Below are 25,152 nucleotides of genomic sequence, written 5' to 3' on the forward strand. Positions count from 1 at the left end.
TATTCATCGATCAATAGAAATAAGTAATTTTGATCATCGAATAAAATAGAGAAAAGGACAGGAATATAAAATAGGATATGAAGAAATATGAAGATTTTATACACGGTATAAATAGTGACAATGATTGTATTTTACATATTATGACAACTAAAACGTTTCTCTTATAGAAATTGTTAATAGTTATTTTTCTTTCGTTTAATGGATATTTTATGTTTCGACCATAATAGAAAGTTTCTGCGTGTACTTATTAAAGTGAAATTTAGTTTATTTTGTGATTTTTTTAAAGAAATAGATTCGTGTTTTTAATTATGATACAATAAGAGAAAGTGAAATGATTGGTAGAAATATAAGATATTTGACTAATAATAATATAATTAAAATTTTCTGAAAATTTTAAAGATTAATTATAGAAATACATTTTTTAGCATACATAATTACAAATCCATCGTAATCATGCGAATCCAGAAAATATAATTTATATATGCAAAACAATAATAATACAATAATATATACTAATCCAATCTGTTATTGTATTTTATTTTAAAAAAAATCTATCATTATTTATTTTTATATAGCATATCCCTATACTAAAAAATAAAATGAATATCCCATTTTTCCTTCCCTCTGTATATATAATACTGGAGCCACGTAAAGAAAAGGTTGTTAATTAAAGCGAGGTCGGTGCACTTGGGCGTTTCTCGCGGAATCGATAAGCGTTACGAAGCGAATATAAGACCGCGAGAAGAGAAGAAAGAAAGCTGGAGTCTCGAGCGCGGCTTAAACGTGATGGCCCGAATCAATTTAGCTGGATCCAAGCTGCAACTTGGACGCACGCATGCCAAGCTCGGCTCGCAATACACACTAATGCGTCTTTCTACGTGGCGAGAGATCCACAGTCTCGGCGCTTCCACAGAAGTTCTCTCTCTCCCCCTTGATTGCAGCGAGAATGAAAAAGAGAGGGGAGAGAGAGAGGGAGATAAGAATAGGAGGGGAACGGGAGAGCACGCCTGCCGGATGATTATAGAGGGCGATGAGGGCAGGGAGCAAGTTTAACGGGCTGGTAAGCCGATGACTCGGAGTCATGACAACGCGTACAGTGGGGTTAACGAGTGCCAATTGAGGGCAACAGTGTCAAACGACGCCAATACGCTGTTGGGAAACAAACGTAAACGCTTCTTCTCGTTGCCCTCTCTTACCATCCTCATATGCTCACTTTCGTCGCGTCGAAGGAAAGAAATTGTCACGAGACCGCGCGATACGAAAATAGTAACTCGAACTGTCCACTGAGGATCACGTGGGAATTGTTCACGGAGCTTGGCTCGTTGGTCGGTAAATATTATAATGTCGCACAGCTGTCAGTAGATCCCGACCTTTAATAACATCGTCTCGAAGAACGAACGGCCGTGAACGCAATTTCTTCCGCGAAATATACCTACAGTTACATCCTCGAGAAGAGGGCAAGCAAAAAACTATGGGTACTATTACCCCCACTACCTACTTATCCCTACTTCGCGCATTTTCGCAATTGGTCGAAACGATCGCGTTTACGATCGACTGACGAAGAAAAGAAACGAACACATCGAATATGACTAGGATAGAACGATGGATGACGATAAAGCATAGACATGAAATTATATCCCATAAGCATTGTTAACTATTAACAAAATACGTTTATAAATACATATATATATAATTTATAAATATATATCCTACTACTACCATCCTATATCAACAAGCTGGTATTAGTAATGTGTTTAGACGGAACAAAATATTTCCTCTCTGCCGTTTCGTTTGCCCTCGTCTCGTAGACGAACAATACTTGGAAACAGAAAAAAAATCTCTTTACGAATGATCAATCATTTCCGCTTCGATTAACTTTGTCCTCTAAATCAGTCCCTTTATTCTTCGCCTTGACGTTTTATCGATCGAAAACAAACGTCGGAAGTATTTTCTTTCGAGTCGAGACTTTCGCATTCGGCAGAAGGAAATCTCGTGACGAGAATACGTTAACGTACCGCTGGTTTGAGGCCTTCGTTAAATATTCTGGCAACCGCTTCGAGATTTAAGTAGCCGCGTTCGAATCATTCCTTGCTCGATCGACGTTGTTGGAATGCAGAAGGGCGAGGGAAAAACGATTGGATCTCTGGCAAAGAAGAAAATGAAATTTGGAGGAGGACACGGGTGGCAGAGATAACGCGAGCAACGAGTCCACAGGGACGACATTTTAACGGCGTGACGCGTTCGACGAGCGAACCTCGTTATCGCGGAGCGATCGACATCGATCGAAAACATTTTCTCGTTAACGACTGGCGGAGGGGTTTCCCGTAGAAACGTTTATACCGCGGGGCAGGTTGGGGAAAGAGGAGAGTCCCCCTACGCGCACATTGTGCACGTCGAAGCGAGAACGAGGTGCACGAGCAAAGCGGACAGAGGCGGAGAGGGTTATTAATTTCGTGGACTAGGTGGATAATCGATCGGCGCCATGCCGGTATAGTGGGCCGCACATTAAAATAATCATGGGCACGCGCGCTGTTGGAAACCGAACCATGAGAGAGGAGGAGGAGGAGGAGGAGAAGGCTTAACATGCACGGGACCGTGCATTATTATTAATTAATCCGTTTAGGATTTATAGGACGTATCGGTACCGCTGTCCTACACAGAGCTTTTCGAACACAGCTACGTACGGCCACGCGCGTCGCCAAATCGGAGAAAATTGATCGTGGACCGTGTTCAAACTCGATTCTCGCGCAACCCACCACCGTCGAGCGTGTCGTGGTCGCGGAATTGACTTGGCCGCCTAACCGACCTCGTTTCTCGGATCGCGACGCTTCGCTGGAAATGTTCGTTAAACGAATAAATGTGATCGTGCGTTCACACACGAGCGGACAAATAGCGACGGATGACGAAGCAACGGAATAGTAGAAATACTAATCGATACGAAAGAAAAAAGAAAAATAGAAAAAAAGAAAAAAGGTTTCAAGGTAAGGAGAGTGGCACGTCTTGACGAGATCACGTTTGTCGGTAAGAGTAGATCGAAGCCGCTAAATGAGAGGATTCGAGTACCTGTGCAAGGGGATTCGTGTCGGGAAGCCGGAAACAGGTTTCTGGTGGAATTCGTTCTTGCACACAGACCGTTCGACGAAGAATGGACGAGTACGCGGCAAAGAAACGAACATCGTGTTCCAACTTTGAGAGGATTCAAAGCGAAGAACTGTTACTGTTACTTCAATAATCTTGCTTCTCCGACGAAGCGGCTTTGTCTCACCAACCCGTAAAGTCGAGACACGAATGTATATACATCGTTTGTAATTAAAGGACGCTCGAGACGAGCTAGAGAACTGGTGAGATTGTGTAATCGAGTGTCGTGAAAACTGGATGGCTCAGTGAAACCAAGCAAGCGAAAAGAAAGAAAGGGAGGGGAGAAGGAAGAAAGAGAGGAAGGAAGGAAGGAAGGAAGGGAGGGAGAAAGGAAGGAAGGAAGGGAGGGAGAAAGGAAGGAAGGAAGGGAAGGAGAAAGGAAGGAAGGGAGGGAGAAAGGAAGGAAGGAAGGAAGGAAGGAAAAGCACGCGATTGGTTTGAATCGTTGGGAAAGAGAAGCGAAGCGAGAATATTTTTCCCCGCTTCCCATCGTTTCTTCGCTTGAACGAAGCTTCGCTCGATTCGATGGTAACTACGCGTTGCTACGCTCGTTTGTGATCTCGAATCGAGGCGAGGTGAAATGCCCCTGGGTGGGGGGGGGGGGGGAGAGTAGAGTGGAGAGCAAGGAGACGGTAAAGGGCGGAGGGGGACGAGGGGAAAATTTTAACGACTCTCGTTGCACTTCAAGTTGCGGCGATCCGCTCTCGGCTTAAGCAAATTGCCAAGGGAATTGCGCTTCAGCCACTTTCCTTCTACTCGCTTATTCCGATAATTTCCTCGCCGATCATCGGTGAAAAAATGTTTAACTTTGCCGACGTCCTTTTAACCGGAATTTATACGCCGGACGTCGAATAAAATTTTTCGTTCTTTATCGCGCCGAAGATCACAGCGTGCAAAATTTAACGTTGTCTCAAGGACACGTGTATCGAAACGGCACGAAAATCGAGCGAATACATCGATTCCTATATAAACTCCTCGAGGATACGGACGTCTCGCATCCTTCGCGCACGATCGCTTCGCGAACGTGACAAAAATTTCATTTCACGACGCCACACCTTGCAGTGCGACACACAACCATGAAAAATGGCAATCGACTTTATCATGAAACGAGATGAGGTTTTCCGGTTGCGAGACTCGGTTTGCATAAATGTTTATACATTTTGTAGCTTTCTCTTTTTACAGTCTCGACCGTAAGAGCAGCACTTTGTGGTCGCATCGCGGAACGTGTACTGTTCACTGTTGAAAAGAATGCACAGAGGCACAGGGGTACAGGGGCAAGAGGGGCTCTTGGCTAGGACCGCTTATCCCCACCCTTGACACTCTTCGAGACCATGCGTTTAGCCTCTTGACATTATACGCTACGAAAGATTTCCCTTGAACGTTCAAAATTGTGAATGGAGGGATTCTATTGTACAAATAAGACGTAATTATTTTCAATCATGAAGTCAAGTGAGAGGTTGCATCTCGTCGTTTCAGTAGACCTTATTGCCCTTTTCTGTCACATAATCGAATTAATACGTGCGCCCATGTTGACAAATAGCGTGCTAGAAGCAAAAATGCGTGTGAAATAAGCCCACTGACCAATCAAAATAATATATCGCGTTATAGAAAATCATGACTGATATATGTAAACAAAATTTTTTTCTTTCACATAAATTCGAAAGCAATAGAAATAATTTAACAAATTTATCATTATAATTAAAAAATACTTTTTTAATGTTTTCACATAGCGCATTGTAGGAGAAATCGCATTATATGAAAACAGTAGTCGCAATATGTTTGGTATATAGGAATTCGCATCTACCGTACAACGTGGCAACGATATATTGGGATAACAGGAAGAGCGAATACCCAGCGAGAAAATAAGAGAAGGAAAGAGAAACCGGTTTAATATCTTTAAAGTAAATATCGGGGATTCAACGTTTGCCGTTGCCTCCAAGTTTTTTTCGAAGTGATTTACCAGGAACGAATCGATTCCATCGACCTTAATTTCTACATCCTACTCTGAATTCAGGGCGCATGCGCATAATTCGCGAATCACTCGCTGATTTCTTGTCGGATAAATGCGACGTGTTTCCAACGAACGCAACAACTACATAGCACGGAACTATGCGATATCGCGTGTCATGAGGCATATCCAGTTATTGTAACGGAATAAGTATTGCGGACAGATCAACCCATTAATAAATACGTGAAACGATATCGAAGGTGGGCAATATAAATACTGATTAAACAATTCGCTTGGAAAATTGATATTCGAAAAGCACGAAAATGCATTCTCGCGGAATTAGACGAGCGGTTTACGCAACGAGCATTCTGTGTTTCGTATCCACGACGACGACGACGATCACGAGAACGAGCGACAACGATGAAGAGCATGCGGACAACGACGCCGTTTGATATGCCAGTCGAGCAACGCGTCGCAGCAATTCCACTAGTCTCTGCCCGGTTCCGCTTTGGAATTTTTCGGGTCACGTTGATACAACCGCTGGCAACCGGCCATCGGGTCGATTCATCATCCACTTTATTCCCTCGCGATGCACGCTCGATATTAAGATAGCCAAGAACCCACTCGAAGGAGGAAAAACGAGTTCGTCGGCTTAATACCTCGAATGACCTTTCGCTTTTTCTTCCATCGCCGTTAAAAATTCCACCGGTTTCCACGTCCCTCGTTACGCCTCGATTTTTATTCGCGGACCGACGTCGTTTGGAACACCGTAACGACGCCAACGACGCTGCTTCGAGTGCAAGAAAACTGCTCGTAAATGAAGGAGGTCACAATGGGGAAGGGGGGAGTAAGAACGGACCGGTTCAACACGCTCCTTGTTTTCGCCTCGATTCCCCTCCGTTTATCTTCGAAAAAAAAAAAAAGGGAAAGAAAGTTGAAAAACAAAAACGTTGAAATAGTAGCGTATAACAATTTGTGGACACAACAATTTGTCCGCGATCATTTCGCACATCGATCGGAATTTGCCGGATAATCGAGGTTTACGAAGGATCTTTTCGACCGGTTGGTTGGCTATCCATGATACACATGTGTATATATATATATATATATATACGTTCTTTTTGTGAGTAAGATACGTGGCTGTTCGATCGCAATCGTCGAATGACGGTGATAATCGTAAAAGCGAAGAAGGGGGGGGAAAAAAAAGATACATAGCGAGAGATACGAAGGAGAGGGCAAACGATTATTACGAGTGTCGCGAACAAGCAGCTATGAAAGTACACGAACCAGTTGCTCGCCACTGCTCTGGTGGCGATGGGATATAGCGAGGAAGTTGCCAGAAGGTACGCCTGCAGCTGCAACTGTCGTGAAACGCGGTTAGCCAGGCCATCAATTTTCATTACGATCGAAAGGCACAGCTTCGACTCACTGCGGTGTCCCACACGATGCAGGTTACAACGTATATCCGCCTACAATACGCTCTCCGTGTCTACCGATCGTTTAACCCTGGCCAATCTTTTCCTTTTCTTCCTTTTTCTTGTGTTATTCTTCCTTAGATATTAACCGTTGTTCGATCAAGCGTAATTGCTTTCGACCGAGTAATTATCGACGTACGCTCTTGTACTTTGTACGCGTGAATGCGCGAATGAGAGAAGAAAAAGGTAAACCAATCAACTCGAGGCGAGAAACGGGTCGATCAGGCTCGAAGAAGAAGTTTTTGCATAGACTCATTATGGATAAATAAAAAAAAAAAAAAAAAAGAAAAGAATTCGATAGAACTGAAATAGTCCGTTAGACAAACTTCAAAGATAACGAACTAGCTGAAAAGTCATGTTAATTACCGACACTTTCAAAGCTTTTTTACCGGTCTTGGCTTTTTCTTCGTTTTATGCGGAGCTGGCAACGGTTAAATTGGCCCAGGTTGGCGAAACGCCAAAAGATGGAAGACGAGTAACTATGCCAAGCGCGCACGCAACCAAGCCACTATCATTGATTAATAACTTCGAAAGAGAAGATCGAACAGCGAGCGAAAGAAAAACTAGAAAAGCAGGAGAACCGTAGGTAAAAAGTTAGGCACGCGCATGGAATAATATCGACAACGGGCCAATTTATCCCCTTTGCCGAGAGCTGTGAATTATTGAACCCTGAACCTGATCGGTTTGCGTTCGTCAACCATTCAACTTTTTTCACAAAGCGAACTTTTGTTAGAAATTTCTTCCAGTGTTCCAGTTCACCAATTTTCTTCGGTAAAATTTCTGAAAATATTTGGGACGGGTTAAACACGGTTACCAAAGATTGGCAAACGTGAAATATCGTGGGCGCAAAACGCGTTATGACGCCCGACCGAACCGTTTCCACGAGGGAGAAAACAAAGCATTTAAGCGGAAAACCAAATACCGCGAAGCATGAAACAAATAAAAATTACCGACGGGGCTCTACTATTACCGACCCGACCACAGTTTCAACGATTGATCGTCGAGTAGGCGCAATTTGGTCATGTGTCGATTCTTTGGCTCGATAGCCGTGGTACACCGAGCGTGCTCGAGAGTTGGCGGTAATTTCATTGCGATGATTTCACTAGCCATTTTTCCAATCCATTTCGCCCTCGGGCTAGCGCCGCGACCGTCCCATACGGAGCACGAGGCGCGCAGGCGCGATTGAATCGTAAATTCGCGTAGTAATTGAAACGCAAACGCCGTTCGCCAGTTACGTTTAATCCTATGAAATACACCGCTCGTTCCACGACTCCGCGCTACCTCCATAACCACCGTAGCCGCCAGCTCTTCATCCCCACCACTCCATACGCTTCGCGGTGTTATCAACTTGCAGCGAGAAGTCAACATGCGAGAACCCGTCCCATAACGGCTCGCGTGACTCTAATGATTACGAATTAGCCATAAATTGTACGATCATGTAAAGCGGTAATAACTTATAACGGCAGCTACGAACGACGTTTGGACTTTTCTCTTTTACCCAGGCCAACTATAGGAGGGGGAATAAAGATAGGGAAGCGACCGATTCGCACCATTTATTTGATCTTGCTTTCAGGAAAAGAAAACTGTAACTTTTTTTTCTCTCTCTCAATATATATATATTATATATATTATATTATATATTATATATATTATATATATTATATTATATATTATATATATTATATATATTATATTATATATTATATATATATATATATATTCCTTCACTTTTTTTGGATAGATTGGTCGTATCGTCAAAAATTAAAAGCCATCGAAAAATCGATGGTGAAACAAGAGGAACGAAATAATTCGAATCGTTTAAGAGGAATCGAAATTGAATCGTACAGGTCAATGGGTTGATCGCAAGAATCGTTTAAATCGACGAAACGTATTATCTATTTAATCTTGATAACATGATACAGAAGAGGCGAAAAAACGCTTTATAAATTAATTCGAGAGAGCTTCGAAGGAGTGGGAATTCGTTTGGCAGGGTCCAACGTCTGCCGATTTATATTCCGCTGTTGGCTTTTGACTCCTCGAGGATACCTTTGAAAGAAAAGGGGAGGAAGGGACGAGAGGAAAGGTCAAGAGGGGATTTCCAAAGGGACCAAAGAAAATGGTGTGCAGCCCTTCATCCCTTCTCTTTGCACCTACGCTTCGAGTATTGATCGAAATCGAAGGGGAGAGTTTCCAATGTGGGGTGGGTCATACCTAATTCATAGTCCTTGGGTTCTTCCAACCCTCCTCGGTGATTATTTCACGGCGGACGGAGAGAGAAGGGGGGAGAGACGGGAGAGGGGGATGAAACGTGCCGGTTATATAGAGCACAGACGCGGTCCCCAAAATCTATATCCACGGATCTTTGCGTTCGAGAGACACGCGCAGGACGTTTCCTCTGTGCCTTGTCACTTGTTCAAATCCTATTTAACGAACTTTAAACGAGCGAGATTGCCAGGCACGACTTACGGAGTCAACTTCCGGCCGAGGAGTTGGCGGGTCCCACGTGGGGGACAATCGATAATACCAGGAGATTTCGACGTAATGGAGCATGACTCACGATCAAAGTTGCATTCAGACCTTTGAAAAGGTCTACGTTTTATCGATTATACGAAAGAAAATTGACAATCACGAGTGTACGAATTTCCTAATCAAAATCAACCATAAAAATAAAAAGTCTGTTTCAATATATTCAATATATTATAATATATATAATATATAATATATATTATATATATATTATATATAATATATAATAATAATTCAATATATTATAAAATGATTATACCTACGAATATATATATTTATTCGAATAATTATCGAATTCATCTCGAACGGTCTAACTCTCGAGATACTCGTGCAGTACTGAGTTATATAACAGGAAACATTGATGTTGGAAAGGGCAGCATGCATTTTACATGCGTGTGCTGACGCGCGTCCCGGCCTATCAGCCACTCGCCTTCGAAACCTTGGAAAGCAACCGCGAGCACACACGCTTTCTTCCAAAAAGAAAGAGACGGGCTGAATTAAAAGGGGGGGAGAAGTAAGGGAGGGAGGGGAAGCGAACGCAGTATAGGCGCGGTTAAAAAGAAGGGTAAGGTACGAAGGTTGTTGAAAGGGAAGGACGATGGTGGTGGCGTGCGACGCGCTTGTGCGCTACTGCTCTGTCTCTCTCTCTGCTACCTGAACAGAGAGGGGAGAGGGGAGGAAAAAAAAATAGCAGGAGCACTTTTCACCGAGCGTGCTCGAGTTCCGAGGTATAGAAGCTAAAACACCTAAAGGCACGTAGGCGCGCACCCTCGATGACGACGATGATCCTTTGCCACGCGAGTTAACGCGCGCGTGCGCCTGAAGGAGAAAACAGCTTTAAGCGAGAACGAAAAACGGAAGGAGAAAAGGGGAGAAGGGGAGGGGGTTTCGCCGAGTCGAGCTGAGTCGAGCTGATGACGAACGAGGCTCTTAGAATCTATAAATCGGCGCGCGAGGTCAACGAGGCTGACAATGTACAACAACGGATGGAAAGAGAAAGAGAGAAGAGGAAAAAAAAAAAAAAGGGAAAAACCGAATGTCGCTTATAAATACGCTAAATATGGAGAGAACGGTGTTGAAGGGTTGAAGCGTGTCGGGGAGGCGAATATCGTGGAATGGTCCAAGAAGACGGAAAAAGAGAGGGAGGGAGCGGAAAGGGGTGGGATGGAAACACAAAGGGTTATTTTAACAGCCTTTTGTCGAGCGTAGCAGAACGGAAAGAAGAAAAAGTAACGCCGTTGCCTTGCAATTATTTAGTGGACTGTGTGGGACGAGAGGGCGGGGAGGAGAAGGCAAGCACCGGAGAAACGGGAAGCGCGAACGGTTAAAGCGAGGGAAAGAGCGAAAAGAGATAGCCGGAGAAACGATTTTCTATGAGAGGTACGGGAAGCGAGGCGGTAAGTTAAGCTAGGAGAATAAATGCGAGCGAAAATTTCCGTGGATCGAGAATATGGATATGAAAGAATCGCGGAAGCGGAGGAGCGAGAGCACGCGAATCCGGAGGGCGAGGAGCGGAGGAAGGAGAAAAATTGGTCGGAGAATCGAAAGGCAAGGGAGAAGAAGGTAATGGACTTTATCAGACCGGTAGGTGGTCGACCTTCCGTTTTTTCTCCTCCTCCCCCTTCCTCCTTCAACCACCTGAGCAACTCGCCTTCCTCCCTCCCTGTCCGCGGACCCTCCTTAATTGTCTTCCACTCGTTTTTACGCCCGTTCCACTTCGTTACGGTCTGAGTAGCGGGTAGGCCTTGCGAGACATTTACAGTGCCGCACGGGTGGGCCGGATAAAAAGGCAAGAGAAAACGGAAAAAAAAAAAAAAAAGAAAGAAAGAAAGAAAGAAAGAAAAAAAAAGAACGGAATGCCCGGTTGTATCTTGCAAACCTCGCGAAACGTCAGTCTTGCTGATAAAGTCAATTCTCGCGCTCGTTATCGCCGGCTAGCCTATCTAGTTCTCCCTTATTCGCGATCACTGTTATGATTTATTTGCCGCATCGACGAACGCCGAGGAGAGCCGAGTTATGCGCGCGAGCGCGCCACGGGAAATCACGAACAAACGGTTTTAACGAGCGTGACTTTCGAATACGTTACAAAGTGTTTGATTTAACAACGGGATTCCGGTCGGCTTCGCGCGTTATTTAGTCTATAGTTGTACCAACGCCACGTTCCTAACGCGCATGCGCACTCGCACTAGTAAGAGGTTACGAGAATTAGCCAAGTTAGAAGCTGTTAGGCGACCACCCGGATCGGAGATCCCGTAATGGAACTGGATTTAACCCCGAGGCCTGTCAGTAGGGTTTCGTCGTAGTACGAGACTCCCGCAGCCACAACGTTATATAGCGCTCTCTCTCTCTCTCTCTCTCTCTCTCTCTCTTTGTCTTTTTCTCTCTCGTACCGCTAAACCCAGTGACGAACGAGCATCGAGAACTCTACCAACGCGACTTCTCAGAAAACTTAATGCTCTACGATGATGCCGTACGCGGCCATTGAGTATTACGTAACGCCGTATTTTTCAACAAATTGCCTATCGATTAAGCACTATCGAAATGTTCTCGTCATTGTGCTTTATGCCTACATCGATGATCATTTTTCATCGACATTTTTATCATATCATAATCATTTGCGATGTAAAGCAATTCTACGAATTTGGATATTTCACAAAAAATATTGTTTTTGCAACTAAAAGTTAAAATATCAAAGAACATATCAATAGTAATTTTATTTTCTTGAAGTAATAGGCAAACTGAAAGAATAAAATCTATTATTATACATTCTTAAAAAAAAAAAGAAACGAATCTGATCAAGTAAAATATAATATAAATTTAGCAAGCATATATAAATCATTCAAATAAACATAAAAATGTATTTGTATATGAAATATGTATAATTGTTATAGCATTCTTCGACGCGTCTAATGATATCTCATCAGCATTTCGAATCGTTTCATCGATAAATAATTAATTTCTTGATGAAAAAAATGTTGTTGAAAAACGGGATACCGAGAAACAAAGATAGGAAGAAGTGGTGTGAAGGATATGTATACATCATGGAAGTGGTCAGGGACTTCGTGTGCGGTCGCCGACGCGATACCCGATATCCGTTCGAACGGCGTGCAGGAATTAAAACGGACTCGTCGTCCTCGGCATTACGGATGTCTAGTTAGTTTTATCGCTTCAGGCACAATGAAAGCAAATAAACAGAGAGAGAGAGAGAGAGAGAGAGAGAGAGAGAGAGAGAGAGAGAGAGAGAGAGAGAGAGAGAGAGAGAGAGAAATGATTAAGCACGATTAAAAAACAGAAAGATGAAGGAGAACATGAATAAAGAATAGAATAGAAGAATGGGGATAGAGCAATGGAAGAAGTACGGGGAACCACGAAACAATTGTATTGAATAGTTCGTGTGAACGCAGATTCAATTAATATACTGTATTAATATTTATTAATGATGCTTGATAAATAATAAAAATTACGATCTATGTTTGATAATGATTAATTATTCGATGATTTGATTCTTTTATTATCGAATAAAATAAATCGACATATAATTTTTTTTATCATTAATTTTGTCTCTATCATATCGATCGATTATCACGTTGTATGCATATTTCAACATTAATATAATCATAGATCAAAAATTGGATTGAAAAAAAAAAAATCGTAAGAGAAATATAGTTCGGTTAAACTTACTACGTACAAGATTTATATACGTAACACGCATGTACGACCGTTGCTTTCTCTCGCGTCTCGGAGAATACCGTGGTGGCGATAACTTAAATTATACACGCGGCGACCAACCGGAGGCAAAGTACGGTAAGGTAGTTAAGAAAATTGCCAGTACTCCACCGAGTGTACGGCTCTGCGGCGAGTGAGTTAAACTCGCGCCTCTTTCTCTCAGCGATGAAACCTTTTTCTTCCCCTCCCATAGTCTGACCAGCACGTCAATCGTGGTTGCTAGAAACTTTGGTGAAAGCCAATTTCTTGATTCACGCAAGAAAAACGATGAAATCGCGATAAACGACTATTGATACGCCATGAAAAGATTTTTGGGAATTCTAATATTGAGTATTGCGAATTTATAAAATTATTTATTCATAGAATTTTTTTATCGAAAAAAAAAAATTAAATAGAAAACGAAAAATATTAAAAAAAATGGAGGAAGGATATTTATAATGTACCTGGATAATAGTAAGGATGTCCCGCATGCGAAGGATGCACGAGTGGATGCGGCGCCCGGAAGTCCATTCTGGATAATGCCGTACAAGAGCTCCGCTCTCGGCGTAGACTCGAGGGAAATGCACGCGATGCTGCAAAACTAGCAAGAAACTATGGCAGGAGGCCGCTTTTTCTTTTTGACCTCCTCTAATCGATCGAACTGCATTTTTCTACATTCACCACACGTCGATCCATCGATTATCGATCAATGCACGTATTCACTTATCCTCTTAATTATAACACACCACCTTTTCTTTCCGTGTTAAGTTAAAAATAAATCACTGATCGATCGAACACGCGTCAGTAATGCTCGCTCGCTCGCGTTATTTCACAACGCGTTGAAGCGCAGTCGCGAGTCGAGAACAAGGGATATTAACAACGACACGAACACGAACCGACGAGAAATGTCATTGCTCTGCGATGAATCGGCGCGGTTCCACTTTCCAAACGGTTCGCAACGCGCGGTAACACTACTCGACTGGTATCATCATTCATCGCGCATACTCCCACCGCTCTCGTCCGATGTCGACGCGTGATTTACAGCTTCCGAACGGAGTATGGTACTGTGCGCAAATTTCAGAAAAATACGTGAAAAAACTTAATTTGAGTTGCGTTCACACGCTATTATAGCAAATAATAGATAGCAAAAGATATGAAAAAATAGACGTATTATGGAACAAATAGTTGCTATTCACATTAAACTCTTCTGGTAGAGGAAAAACACCTTCGCACGAGAAACATCGCGCTCGCGCGCAAGCGATCTATCGTCGAGTACACACACGAGCGCGTAGAAAGAGTGTGAGAGAGATACAGGCGATGGTAGAGTTCCGCGCACTAATCACCACTTAATTGGCCGAGACCGACGCGGCAGGTCGTGCCATTACGGCTAATTGACTGAATGCTTCGGCGCTACCGCCAGACGGCCAGGATATATTTTCACGCGCGCGCCTCACAGCGGAGGACGGAGGTCGAGTGTATGACAAAGATGAACAGAGACGAGAATAGACAAGAAAGAAAGAGGAGAATTAGTATCGTGGGAGGAAGAGAGAACTTGGAATCATGTGGAAGAAAGAGAGAGGTGGAGAGGAAAGCCGAGAGTAGAGGAGACGCTTTTAAAACGCGTCGGTATCGTTGTCTTTTGTTCGCGACACGCGTTGCGCGTGCGCTTGCGTCTTTTACCGACCAACAGAGAGATAAATAGACATACAGCAGAGAGACAGCAGACAGACGAAACAACCGAGTGAACAAACGAACGATCGCTACAGACCGGTTATACACTATACAAGAAAAAATCCATCGTTAATGAGCTACTCGTTTTCTCTCTCTCTCTCACACACGTGGCGAATGAGCACATCGACCACCCTGACACGACACCAACGGTGGCTGGTACTCAACTAAAGAGCCGAGTCGCGCGTTCGACGCGCTTCGTTCGCCTTCGTGTCCTTTTCGCCCCTCCATCGTCCCCCTCTCGATCCTACGGATACCATGCGCTTCGAGCAAGATCGTCCGATCTGTTCGAGCGAGAGTGGGATACGAACGTGCGACAATCCGAAGTACGGTTGCTTTTCGGCCAATAGAACCTATCGCACGTTATTACACGCATCTTTGAGAATGATTTCACAAATCGGCAATCTTCTTTCTCTTTTTTTGCGAACGATCCTTGTTTTCGTTCCACTCACGTATATGAGTTTCATCATATGTAATATCATATCGCGATTCAAAATTGTGATCATAATCGAAAATATATAATATTTTGTATTGAATACAATTATTACATATACGTCACATATATATTTTATATAATAAATAAAAATGTTTATTTAAAAATTGATCTAGATAAAATTGATTTCTATATAGATGAAAAATTTTTAAATAGGAATAAAGAATTTAATAAAATATCGAAGAAATTAATGGAAAAAGAAGAAATAAAAGAAATGCAAAACAGAAGAAATTATTTGGAAATGTTGGCTACGTTTCGTTTCCTTTCTTCCTTGCTTGCGTAACCATACACCCGCTACCTTGGGGGGTAATAAGCGAGAAGAGGGCACATATACGGAGCAAGATCCTACTATCTCTCTTGCACTTTGAAAGCCATCTGGCGCTGAAGCGGCACGCGCTGTGAAACCAGCAAGCCGCTCGGTTTCCCTCCCTTCCAACTCCTAGTCACCGATCCACTCTCCCTCTACCGCCCGCTTACGCCAACCCCCGCTCAAATCCAGCTACTTCGTCGGTCTGACCATACCACGACCGTTATCCCTTCCTTGCTGTTTTAACGTGAGAACCGCGCGTTAGATGAGCGGAACTTTGTAAACGCGGGAGGTGAGAACAAGGTGATAAACGGAAGAAAGCCACGGATACCGAGCTTATCAAGTTGCCAACTTCATAAATGATTCCACCGATATTCGAACAGTATTCGTGGTTATCGGTATCATGGTCTTACGATAATACCTATCGAAGTTATTGCAAGCGAAAAATTGCACTGTATTTTTTGAATTTTTAGCAAAGATTAAAGTTAAGTTTCACGATCAAAGAAACGAAACAATAGGAAATTTCAATTGAAATAAATTTGATTTAGGCACAAATGAAACGAAGGCAAACTGAATTTTTTAAAGCCTATCAATTGAATTATAAGTGCATTCGTAAAAAAATTAAGATACGTGTCGTTCGTTGACTTTAAAGTTCCGTCAAATCACTTCGTTAACAAATGGATTAACAAAAATTAAATTTGTCTAAATATTTAATCTAAAATATTTAAAGATCGATAAAATATTATACGTACATCGTGTAAGACGTTTTCGACCACAACATTTCGATAAGTAATTAACTTCGCGTTACATTATAGGATTCCATGACATGCAATATGTCCCTTGTGCTCGTTCCCACATCGAACGACATTTCGCATTCGATGTGTAATTAATCCTCCCTTCTCGCGACGCGGAACGAAACACGGAACAGTAGAGGGACCGATTGAGAGAAATAGATAATATATGTATGTGCAGAGACGACTATTAATAATATCAGTTTCGATATCATTAATAGACGATTTAATTAAGCTTATTTTTTTCAAATCGATTCGAATAATAATAATAATAAAAGTCGTTGGCGAATCAATAGCATTCATTTAATGATCGAAAAATGCGCTCACATTGATAGCAACAAGTATCAACTTGATAAAATGAGAAGATAAGTTTTCTATGTATGGATCAAAGTTTTGCATTAATGTTTGAGACGAGAAAGAGACGGAATAAAACACGATAGACGTGGACAAAACGAGTAACAGTGGAGACTTCATAGTAAGGGTAAAGGAAAAAAAAAAAAAAAAAAAAAATCTGGCGAGAAAGATGGAAAGATGGTATGCGAGCGACAGCAAAGTTAGATCCCTGAGTCAGAGAACCCAACAGGCGGCTGTCTGTCGAGCAAAATCAATGCGTGCCGGCGACAGAGAACTTCCCCCCCTCCCTCTCGTACTTCTTCCCTCATGACATGCTATCCTCTTCCACCTCTACCCGTGCCGTAACCAACCCTCTTCTCTCGTGTGTCCTCCTCTTGCAGCCTTCCCTCCTCTCTTTCTATCTTTCATTCGTATCCTGCTGCGAATCTCCGGATATACAAACGCGGTTGGTCATGCTCACCCTCGCTTCAAATCCACCACTACCATTCCCGGCTGCGTTACGGTTCCTGTTCCCTTTCCCATTTCCCGCTTCCCCTTTCTCCTTTCCTCTTTCACCTTCACAAAGACACTGCTAACTCCCCACGGGCTAATAAGCTCTACTATTTTTATCAAGGTTTTCACCTTGAACGAACTTGACGTATCTTTGCATTTATATTGCCTCTCTTAAAACGTGATTAATCGGTAATCCGGTGTTGATTGCGCTCGATTATTTTTCGTATTATTAATATTAAAAAATCGATATTTCGTTAATAATGTTACGAAAATTTCCAAATTTATTGTAAACACGAGATTTCCAATATATTTTTGAAAAATTGCAATGTTTTTCGAAACAAACTTAAAAAGAAAAAAAAGAAATGATCGAATTAGCTTTCTATGCGAATTTTACAGTTAGCTTGCATCGGTAAGCAAAGGAGAGAGCGTAACTAGAATATTACTCGGTATAAAACGAGGTGGCCGCGAGAGGTAGGCAAAGCTACTGCCACGCTAGTCGAAATGGTTAATTATTAACACGGGCCGACAGAGGGACCACATGCAATGCGTTAAGAGGGCGCGTGTAGATGCACGGATATATAGCCGCGTGGCATTAACCCGTGACCTATCAAAATGTAAATATCATCTATCAGATTGAAGCGACTTTGTGAAACGTATCTACGCATATAGAAACTTCAAGATTCGAAAACGATTTCTCTTCAATAGTTTTTATCTCTCAAAAAGAATATAAAATATCGAAAACATACAATCATTATCAAAAAAAAAAAAAAAAAAAAAAAAAAAAGAATAGAAAAGTATATGTCGTTTGAAAATAAGGAAAGCGAGATCGTTTAAACCGAGACTTGGCATCGATCTCGTAACAGAGAATGTGCGCCAAAATCGAGCCTTTTGGCTGCACGCCTACCGAGAATACGTGAGCAGCCCCGATGAAACTTCGAGCGACAAGGAGCGAGAAAAGCAGTCGATAACGTTGATATCGATTCCCAAAGGAAGAGGAAAACGAGCTCTTCACCTCTCTCCCTCTGATTGCTTTCCTAGTAAGAGAGCAAAGGAGGGTCGTAAAGGATAGAACTTGACTATACATATACATGTATAGTGCATGTGCATACACATGTATATAAGCGTGCTCGTTCGCATATACACAAACGTATCCCCTTTTTGTCTTCATGCTTCCTTTCTTTCTCCGCTCTCTCTCTCTCTCTCTCTCTCTCTCTCTCTCTCTCTCTCTCTCTCTCTCTCTCTCGTTTCTATATATAGATAATGTAAGTAGACGATGGCTTGCTTGTACGTTTTACCAGAACGGGGGGAGTTGTGTTGACGAGAAACGACAGGGCTGGTTTCCTAATTCGAATTTAGGTGTTGGGCGGGTTGGCAAGTGGGCGCAATGCGGTGTCACGCTGCAGGCGTTTGCTCTTTCTCTTTCAATCCCTCCTTCTATTCCTCCATCATACCCTGCTTTCGTTCTCCTCCACTTACCCCCTTTCACGAGCACTACTACCCTGTCTACCAAACCACCGCGTTAAGTCTCTCCAACATCTCTCCAACCATCTACCTCCTCTAAGCCAGATCGACCGACCTTAATCGACCTTCTGATCTTAGTGATTGCGATTTGTTTAAATGTAATTTTCTTTCCAACTTTTAACCTTCAAGTCAAAATTGTAACTTTTTTTATTGTCGTATTTTATCAGTAATTTTGAAGCAAATAATTGGTATTGTTTTGTTTGCAATAATTATGCAAATTATAGGTATAATTATACAAATTATATGTATTTTTTCTTCGAGACTTAAATATCCAGTTTAAATTATAATTATCGCATTTGTTGAAGCAATTGTAACTTAATAAAAAAATAATATATAAAAAGATTATTTATGATGATAATCGTACTTTGAAAATAGAAATCGTTTCAAGGTTCGCCTCAAATATACGTTTACGACTTCTAAATAGCAAGCATGCGCAATGTGTTATACGATCACGACGCAAACTCGGAGAAACTTACCTTTTGATACGAGAGCGCATACATGTTTGGTAAGTCAGAACGATAAAAAGAAAAGAAAACAGAAATGTTATGGACTAACATCAGCAAGAGAATTCTTGAGAATTCTTGAGAAATATGCGCACTGTGAACGTTTTAGAAATCTATTCGAATCATATCAAAAAAAACACCAAGAAACTTTTTACATATTGCGTCTTTCTTCTTTTTATGATATCCGGAATGTATAAATTATTATATCGATCTTGATAACATTCATAAATATAATATAATATTATATATTATTATTCAGTGAAGCAGTATTGGTCAACAAAAACTATATAATCTAACAGTAATAAGAATAATTAGAAAAATGAAAGAAAAAAAAAGAAAAAAAAAAAAAAAAAAAGAAAGAACATACGCACACACAAGACCTAACGTACTCGACTTAGATAACTTGAAAAAAGTAAACGTTTATGAATGAGATAATGTTCAAATATAAACCGATAACCTAAGCGGGTCTGGCAAATGTTTGACCACATAACACGTTATCTAAAACACTTGTATGCATGATTATTTTATACATGTACAGGTATACATACGTAGAGTCATAAATGAAAGAAAGAAGATTCCGTAAATAAGTATCTTGAATGTACACATTAAATTAAAATAAAACGCAAAATTTATATTTTATATTTTCGATTCAAAACATTTTCCACTTACCTTGTTCTTTTTCTGGAACCTTTGCCGGAACTTTTTTATCCGGTGCTTTCGGGGAACAGTTTTTTCGTGCAGGTTTAACCGTTAAAGTCGATGGAACCTACGAAAAATATAATTAATGTATATTAATAAATTGCTCTCGTTATAATTCATAAATTGTAATTATTGAAAAAAATGACTTACCACCTTCTCAGACCTTTCTCCGGATGGCAATCTCGCGACAGCCGCATCAGGACTATCCTCTGGTGGCGGAGGTTGCACTATCCAATTATATTCGCGTTTTTCAACGGGCAAGCCCCATCGTTCGTATTCAAGGCTTTGAGTGCGCAATGTTTCGTAACAATCCAAACAGACCACTGCGAAATCACCGTTTTCCAATAAAAGGCTCTTTTCAGGCTGTCTGTGATACCTCAAGAAAGGAAAATCCTTTACGAGCAGTGCTCTGACTCGCTTTCTGTACGTTGTGATACCACAAACGTAACAGCAATAATCATGCGTATTATATTGCCTCTCTGCAGCATTTACTTGTTGACCACTGGGAAGAGATTCGTATCGACGCCATTGCGCCAACAAAGAATGGTAACAGAATGTGCATACTAACGCAGAACCATCTTCTCTAAGTTGTTCAGCGTTTGGCGGAGACTGATGGCGCAGTAATTCAGGGAAAAACGGTGCATTACGGCCCTGAGGGCGACCATACAACACTCTTGCGAGAGTCAAATCACTATGCAAGCCACATAAGAAACAATATATAGAACTGCTCGATGTGCCTGGGTTACTACCAAACGTTCGATCTGAATTAGAACTCGGTGGGGTGGCGATTGATCGATTCACATCGCCATTTGGATGTGGACTAGGAATATCATACCTAAGAAAAGATGATAAAAAAAAAAAAAAAAAAAAGAAAGAAAAATAGAGTCTTTTTCACTCATATAATGCCATGAAAAATTTATAATCAAAATCATATAACAACTGACCTGCGATGTTCTAAAGGAACTCGTTCAGCATCCATGCTTTCCCACTGTTGGGCAAGATGATTCACGCAATGACTACAAGCTAACACTCTGCCATGACTATCCATGCAAGCATTTTCTGATGTACGTGCCATTCCACGTAAACATGGAAAATGCATAGCATGTGAATTCATTCCCTCTGGACTTGTGGATAACCTTCCGGTTAAAAAGAAAAAAAAAAAAAAAAAAAAAANAAAAAAAAAAAAAAAAAAAAAAAGAAAAAAAGAAAAAAAAGATAATTAATGCTCAATAAACGTAAACATATATAGCAAAGAATAAGAAAAAAATATGAAAATAGTACCATTCCATGTGAGAGCGAGGATACAGTCTCTCACAAATATAGCACCTATAATTTTGGCCAAGAGCAACCGTTCCATTCTCGGCAGGACCGTTGTTAGGAGAGTTTCGTTGTCCTGGAGTGGATCCTTTTATGGTTGCGCTGCGTTGCTTATTCGTAGCAACGCTAGATTTGTTCAAATCGTATGGTTTGAAACGAATATCACTACCAGCAGAATTAGCTGGAGATTTTGCCACTGCGGGTCTTGGAGAGGGACCTTGTTGACGAAAATCTACGTTCTGCCCAGACGGTTGAGCTTCGTGATTTTCTCCACCAAATACTTGCTGTTTTTGTGGTATAGCTTTGTAACAAATGGAGCAAACTTGCACCATTCCCTGAGGACTAATAGGACTAGCTCCTGGTGGAGGTCTCAGAGAATAAATAAAAGGGTAGTACGCCTCCTTCTCGGGATTAGGACAGCAATAAAGAAGTCTAATACTGGACGAAGGGTACTCAAGCGCACAAGTATAACAAATAAAAGTAGTTGTATCCATAGCAGGTGCTTGTCGTTTACGAAGCGTGTAATTTCGATCACCATGCGGGACTCCTTGCCGGGTATATGCCTTCCATTGTAGCAGAAGGTGATTTTGACATGCTGAACAAGCCTGAAAATCAACAACAAATTTTTAAATACAGAAGTACAGAAAAATAATCATTTAGGAAAATATAAGTAAAATCAATATAAGGAAAATAAGCATACTTGGACACGACCGGCGCTATCCATTGGTCGACTTCTGCTTGGTCTTGGATGAAGCATTAGCGAAGGAAAAAATGGCGGGGGACTAGCAGAAGGATGTGGTGGGATTGGCAGTGGTTTTGCTGCAATATGACTAAGTGACCCTCTTTTGAATTCGTCTCCGCACACATAACAAACTTCCGTAACTGAATTTTTGTCTGGCATCGAAAGATCTAAAATATCTGTGCCGGTACTCGACGTTGATCCACCGCTATAAATGGCTATAAATAATTATTACATATTTTACAATAATGCATTTAATATGTATGCACTTTTACAGATAATCTCAGATAATGTTTATCATGTTGTTTTATTTTCAATACAAAATTTAGAATCAATTTCATATTTCACAATCATTATTTAAATAGATCAATTATTAATTGGAAGAAACATAATTACTAGTTGAATTATTTAATTTTGAAATATAGTGTATTTGATGATATAAAAGGGGAGAAATTTAAAGACGATATAGAATATTGGACAGTTTTTTTATTCCATTATTAATTTTTCATTTTATCTGAATGAAATTGAACAACGTATGTATGAACTTACGTTGAGGTTGTGGTGGCAAAGTTGGTTGTGGCGCAGGTGAACTCCTCGGTGCATGTCTCAAATCTAATGCCGCCTCGTTTGATATTCTTGAATCTTCCACAGGCTGTCGAGGACTTTGTAACCTTTGATGCGGCGATTGCAGTCTTTGATGGGGAGATTCCATTGTAAGCCTTGCTTGTTCCAGATGTCTGTGCGTTTCAGCCGTGTTAGAATGTGGCCTTGGCAGCTCAATGGAATTCGATGGTGGTCTTGTCTGTTCCACTCTAGGCGATGGTGAATTTAGCGGAAGTCGCGGAGAAATTCCAATCGGTCGATTTTCAGGTCTGAGCTGCGGGGTTTGGTCATTGGTCAATCCCAGAACTTGAGCCGCATATTCTCCCTGAAGAGCCATCTCAGCTCCCGTAAAAGGCCCTCCATCGCATCGTTTCAACCAATAAATTCGTTGACTATGAGGTCTAGCATCTTGTTCATAACTCTCCCATTGTTGCAACAGCAAGGCATAACAAAGACTGCATGCCTTAACTGTTCCACTTCTAGCTCCTTCCCCACGATAGCCAGCAGGTGGTTCATGGGATTCAAGAAATGGAAAGTAAGGTTCATTTGGTGCACCGCCTGGACTTGGCTTTACTCTAAGCCAATACTGTTCTCCGTGACTTATTGTACCACAAACAAAACAAACCCTAGCTCCACTAGTATCCTCTGAAGATGGGTTTGGTTGTTGATTTGTAAGTGATTGCCCGTCCAGTCCCGGCTCATTTTTCACATATAATTTACTTTCCATTATGTCAGGAAACCATTGGATTTTTTCAATGCCCTTTTATGTATTTTTGTTTGGCACACATATACGATCACAAGTTACAACGGTTGATAAAATGTTTGAATTTTGCATATATCTGAAAAATTAAAAATAATCCATTAGTCATAAGTTTTATCGGTATTATACAATTATACAATAAAAATGTAATAGCAATGATTCATATACATATACACGATTGATGCCTCATATGAAATATGGAGGATAAGGATTATGAAAGGATGCAAAGAATATATTTTAAAATGTTTGAAGAACTTTATTGTATGCTAATGAGTTTATTTGATACATCTGTAACCTCATTCTTTACTTGTGCAGGAAAAAATGTAATTGTAAAAAGTATGAAAATAAATTTATTTAATTATATAATATCTATTAATAACTTGTCAGATCAATAAATTGTCATAAAAATACAATTTTTTTATTTTAAAAAAATTATTCATTTTATGATTTAAATTTAAATTAATTTTTTATTAAGTCTTACAATCTCTTGTTTTAACCGTGCCGTTTTATATTTAAAATATTATAGATAAACAAAAATAATTGAAATATACGGATTGAAAAATATTATGAAATACTGCGATATATTTTTAATCTATCAATAAATTAAATTATAGTATCGAAATAATATTTTTGTAAAATTAAATTATTTCAAATAATAAATACAACGTATTGTTACCCGTAGTACACTCTTATCGTTAGTGAAGCATTGCAACGCGCGATGCTTTTAGAATACCGTAACATGTGGTATTTTTGGAGCGTTGCTACATCGACGTTTACCGACACCGACCATAAAACAGTTTTTCGGATATCGGTAATAGCAGAAAAATTGGCGAAAAACCGTTTCATTTGACGTATTCATAATGATTTCGTGTGGAATATAATTTGAGCACAGGTAAAGATGAAACATGAGCAAAGCTCAAAGGTAAGCATTATCGAACAAATCGATCGGATTATGCATTTTTCAATGATGAGAATTCAGTTACTAGTAAAAAATAAAGAATCGCTTCTTAATTTTATAGAACACTTTTCTATTTTTTTTGTAAAAAGGATGGAAATAACATACTGATCAAAAATATTTAATGCAATGGTGGCATACTCAATAGAACCGAGTTGTACATTAAAGTTTTCGTGATTGAAATTTAGTTTAATATTACAATATAAAATTAAAATAATTTATAACGAAACTACAAGAATATTTACAGTAAAATCATGGGAAGAAATATAGAAAAGGGATATTGGAAAGGGATCGTAGACAAGGCATCCGTACACTCTCCTCGCTACCGAAATACGCACCCACAGGCACTTTCGTATGCACACTTTATGTTTTATATAGAACACTCACGTTTTCACAGTTCGGGATGGGTAACCACCACATCGCTACTTTTTGGTGGTAATTTTGATTTGCGATACGTATATTACTTAGGCGAAGCAGAGCTTCCTTATCTCGGATTCTAGTCTCTGCCATACGTGGTCGAGCACCACACCGAGTTGCGGGGTGTCACCTTCGAAATAACGTTGTGCTTCGTTACACTCATATTTACATGCACAGTGTATCGTCTAACGCGACCCGAATCCGTATTACACTGTCGCATACATAAAGAGTATAATAAAAGACGTTGCGCGACTATGAAAAATACATTTTCTGATGGCACAGCACCGCGACTTTGGCTCAATTCACCGCCATATTGCAAAATTGCGATCTGCTTCCCATGATGCCACGCAGCTTCGTCATATGACAATGCCGCTGCGTCAACCAATCATAATCTAAAACGCATGCGCAGATATAACAACTTCTAATTCAACTGCCGCTCGGTATAATTTAGCGCCAAATTTAAAATTTTTTCATTAAACCATGTTAATTTCTATCATTAACATCTACTATTTGTTATTTATTTTATTTTTCTTTTTCATAACTATTATATAAAAAATTTTGAAATATAAATTTAATTAACATAGATTTAAATTCTGGTACAAGTGATTTCTTAAATATCAATAAAATATCATAGAATTCTATAAATTGTCCAAATTGATTAAAGTATTTTAAAATATAAAA

General features: G+C 40.5%; 1 protein-coding gene across 1 annotated transcript in view; it reads right to left on the reverse strand.

Annotated features, from left to right (window-relative positions):
• LOC122719974 overlaps positions 1–24,782 on the reverse strand; it is a 52,780-nt gene extending 27,998 nt beyond the window's left edge. Inside the window, exons 1-7 of the mRNA XM_043946305.1 lie at positions 24,442–24,782; positions 22,286–23,178; positions 21,698–21,954; positions 20,962–21,602; positions 20,625–20,816; positions 19,831–20,515; positions 19,651–19,747 (exon numbers count right to left, since the gene is read on the reverse strand). Of these exons, the coding sequence (XP_043802240.1) occupies positions 19,651–19,747; positions 19,831–20,515; positions 20,625–20,816; positions 20,962–21,602; positions 21,698–21,954; positions 22,286–23,066 (2,653 nt within the window). The 5' untranslated portion in view covers positions 23,067–23,178; positions 24,442–24,782. The remainder of the gene's footprint in view (positions 1–19,650; positions 19,748–19,830; positions 20,516–20,624; positions 20,817–20,961; positions 21,603–21,697; positions 21,955–22,285; positions 23,179–24,441) is intronic.
• Positions 24,783–25,152: the final 370 nt, after the last annotated feature.

The sequence above is a fragment of the Apis laboriosa genome, unplaced genomic scaffold, assembly GCF_014066325.1.
Source record: "Apis laboriosa isolate Shangri-la unplaced genomic scaffold, ASM1406632v1 scaffold9_cov152, whole genome shotgun sequence".
NCBI classification, from domain to species: Eukaryota; Metazoa; Arthropoda; class Insecta; order Hymenoptera; family Apidae; genus Apis; species Apis laboriosa.